Here is a 2,515-nt window from a genome sequence, read left to right as displayed (position 1 = left end):
AATTGAATGTTTATGCTTATGTGCATAAAACCATCAAACTAATTTCTTCATATTTATATTAATTGTTTCTTACCATTTGCTTACACATGTATAGGTTATATATGCATTACAACATAATTTGTTCATTACTTTTTTATTTCAGAATATACAAAAAAAATAAATAAATAAATAAACATTGCAATCATTTCTTTCTTGAAAAACTTTGAAATAAAAAAAATGGATTAATTTTATTTTCATGTTATCCCAATTATTGTTATTGATATATCATATTATCTCTCTCTCTCCTATCTTTATATTGAATAATACTTAGGCATCTATGTGTACTACTTTACTTGGTACTTATATATTAATCATCTTCATAGCCCACAATCTTAATTAAAGCATAGAAAACTAAAAGCAAAATGAAGAAGCATATGCTATGTCTGCTGTTGTTCTCTTTTCTTTTTGCTTCATCATATGCTCAACTTAGTCAAAACTTCTATCAAAACACTTGCCCAAATGTCGAATCAATCGTCAAATCTGCCGTCACCAAAAAATTCCAGCAGACGTTTACCACCGCTCCGGCCACTCTCCGCCTCTTCTTCCACGATTGTTTTGTTCGGGTTTGTCCATTCTTTATATTCACTTATGAACTTTGATTCTATGTGGATAATATTATTAATTACTTATGTTATGTTATGTTATGGTATGTAGGGATGTGACGCTTCGGTTCTTCTGGCAAATGCAAACGCGGAGAAGGACCATCATGACGATTTGTCACTGGCTGGAGACGGATTCGACACCATGATCAAAGCAAAGGCTGCCGTTGACAGCAATCCCAATTGCCGGAATAAAGTTTCTTGTGCGGATATTTTAGCTCTTGCCACTAGAGATGTTGTAGCCTTGGTGAGTATTTGTTCATGACTTTTGTTTTTGTTTTTTTTTACCTAAATTTAATGATTTTAAAGGTATAAATCATTAAAATGAGTGGTGGGCAACAGCAAAAAAGATTCTTCTTTTTTTTTTCTTTTTTTAAAAGATTTAAAATGGATCGGTTGTTACTTAAAACACTTTCAAATATTTAAATATTAATTTCAAATTATGAAGTTTTTTTAATAAATATTAATTTCTTTATAAAATTTTATAATAATAATAAATCTTGGAAGTCTGAAATTTAAATTGAACTTGGAAGAATGAAAAAAAAACAATAAATAAATAATAGACAAGTTTCACAATTGTTCACTTTAAGTCAAATTGAAAAAAAAAATTACTCACTAAATAGCAACCAATAACTTTATATGTTTCCTTTGTCAACTTTTTTAAAGTTTAATATCTATATAAGATTTTCATAAATTGCTACATATATTGTAAATTGAGTGGTTTTCTTTTTGTATTAAGAAGTTTAAGTACAAATTAATTGTGATTAAATTGCTCAAAATCTGCAACTCTAATATTTAAAGATGCTTTTTGTTGTTCTATGTTTTTTTTATTTTTTTTAAATATATAGACAGGTGGGCCATCTTACAATGTAGAATTAGGAAGGAGAGATGGCAGAATCTCTACCAAAAAAAGTGTACAACATAAACTCCCACATCCTGATTTTAATCTAGACCAACTTAACACCATGTTTGCTTCTCATGGTCTATCTCAAACCGATATGATCGCACTTTCAGGTAAACATATTAATTGACGACATAATTAGCAGTTGCAGTTTACGTTATCTAACATTTAATTAAAACATATAATAATTTAGTGCGGGTTTCTCATTATAACTATTGTTTTGTAGGTGCACATACACTAGGATTCTCTCACTGCCATCACATTTCAAAGCGTATTTACACAAAGGCTGGAATTGACCAGACACTAAATCGGCAGTATGCTCTTCAGCTAAGACAAATGTGTCCGGTTAATGTAGATCCTCGGATTGCTATTAACATGGACCCCACCACCCCACAAATTTTTGACAACGCGTATTATAGCAACCTCCAACAAGGGAAGGGCTTGTTTAGCTCTGACCAAGTCTTATACACGGACGCCCGATCAAGGCCAACAGTTAAGCTATTTGCTTCAAACAAAAATGCCTTCAATCAAGCATTTGTTAATGCCATGATCAAGCTCGGCCGTGTTGGGGTTTTGACTGGTAACCAGGGTGAAATCAGACGTGATTGTACTAGAGTTAACTAGAAAAGTTAAATATGTTTATTCTTGAATATTCACTAGCTACAGTTGTTCAAATTTAAGTAGTTTTTGAAGAACAAATAATGTTGATTGTAATTTATAATATATTGAGTAATAAATGCTTCTTGTGAATTGTGATATTATCAATAAGTTGCAAACTATTTTATCATTTTTGTTGCATATTATTGAAAAATTTAGCTAGTGACTGGCTGTTAAAAGTATACATTTATATTTGTAGTTTTAGGTATTTGTTGCATAAAGTTTCTGTGATTGTTGTAAGTTGTCTTGTGTGTAAACTTTTATGGTGTGGCAAAAGGTCTCATATATTTTTTTCTTCTTGTCGGGTATTTTAAACGTC

The 2,515-nt window shown here is 30.6% G+C and overlaps 1 protein-coding gene across 1 annotated transcript; it reads left to right on the top strand.

Annotated features, from left to right (window-relative positions):
- Positions 1 to 364: 364 nt before the first annotated feature.
- On the top strand, positions 365 to 2,239 carry LOC143606338 (peroxidase 45-like). The gene is made up of 4 exons (XM_077082139.1): positions 365 to 602; positions 694 to 885; positions 1,487 to 1,652; positions 1,766 to 2,239. The coding sequence occupies exons 1-4, from the start codon at positions 402 to 404 to the stop codon at positions 2,161 to 2,163; spliced, it is 957 nt and encodes a 318-aa protein (XP_076938254.1). The 5' UTR covers positions 365 to 401; the 3' UTR covers positions 2,164 to 2,239.
- The last annotated feature ends 276 nt before the right edge of the window (positions 2,240 to 2,515 follow it).

The sequence above is a fragment of the Bidens hawaiensis genome, unplaced genomic scaffold (assembly GCF_021521415.1).
Source record: "Bidens hawaiensis isolate Kalapana, Puna unplaced genomic scaffold, B.hawaiensis_p1.1 tig00074411_1, whole genome shotgun sequence".
NCBI lineage: Eukaryota > Viridiplantae > Streptophyta > Magnoliopsida > Asterales > Asteraceae > Bidens > Bidens hawaiensis.
The sequence above is the reverse complement of the archived record's forward strand: the minus strand, read 5'-3'. Positions and strand labels throughout refer to the sequence as shown.

Coding starts and splice junctions, on each gene's coding strand:
- LOC143606338 (XM_077082139.1), top strand. CDS start 402: ATGAAGAAGCATATGCTATGTCTGCTGTTGTTCTCTTTTCTTTTTGCT. Junction 603..693: donor TCCACGATTGTTTTGTTCGG/GTTTGTCCATTC, acceptor TATGGTATGTAG/GGATGTGACGCTTCGGTTCT. Junction 1,653..1,765: donor CGATATGATCGCACTTTCAG/GTAAACATATTA, acceptor ATTGTTTTGTAG/GTGCACATACACTAGGATTC.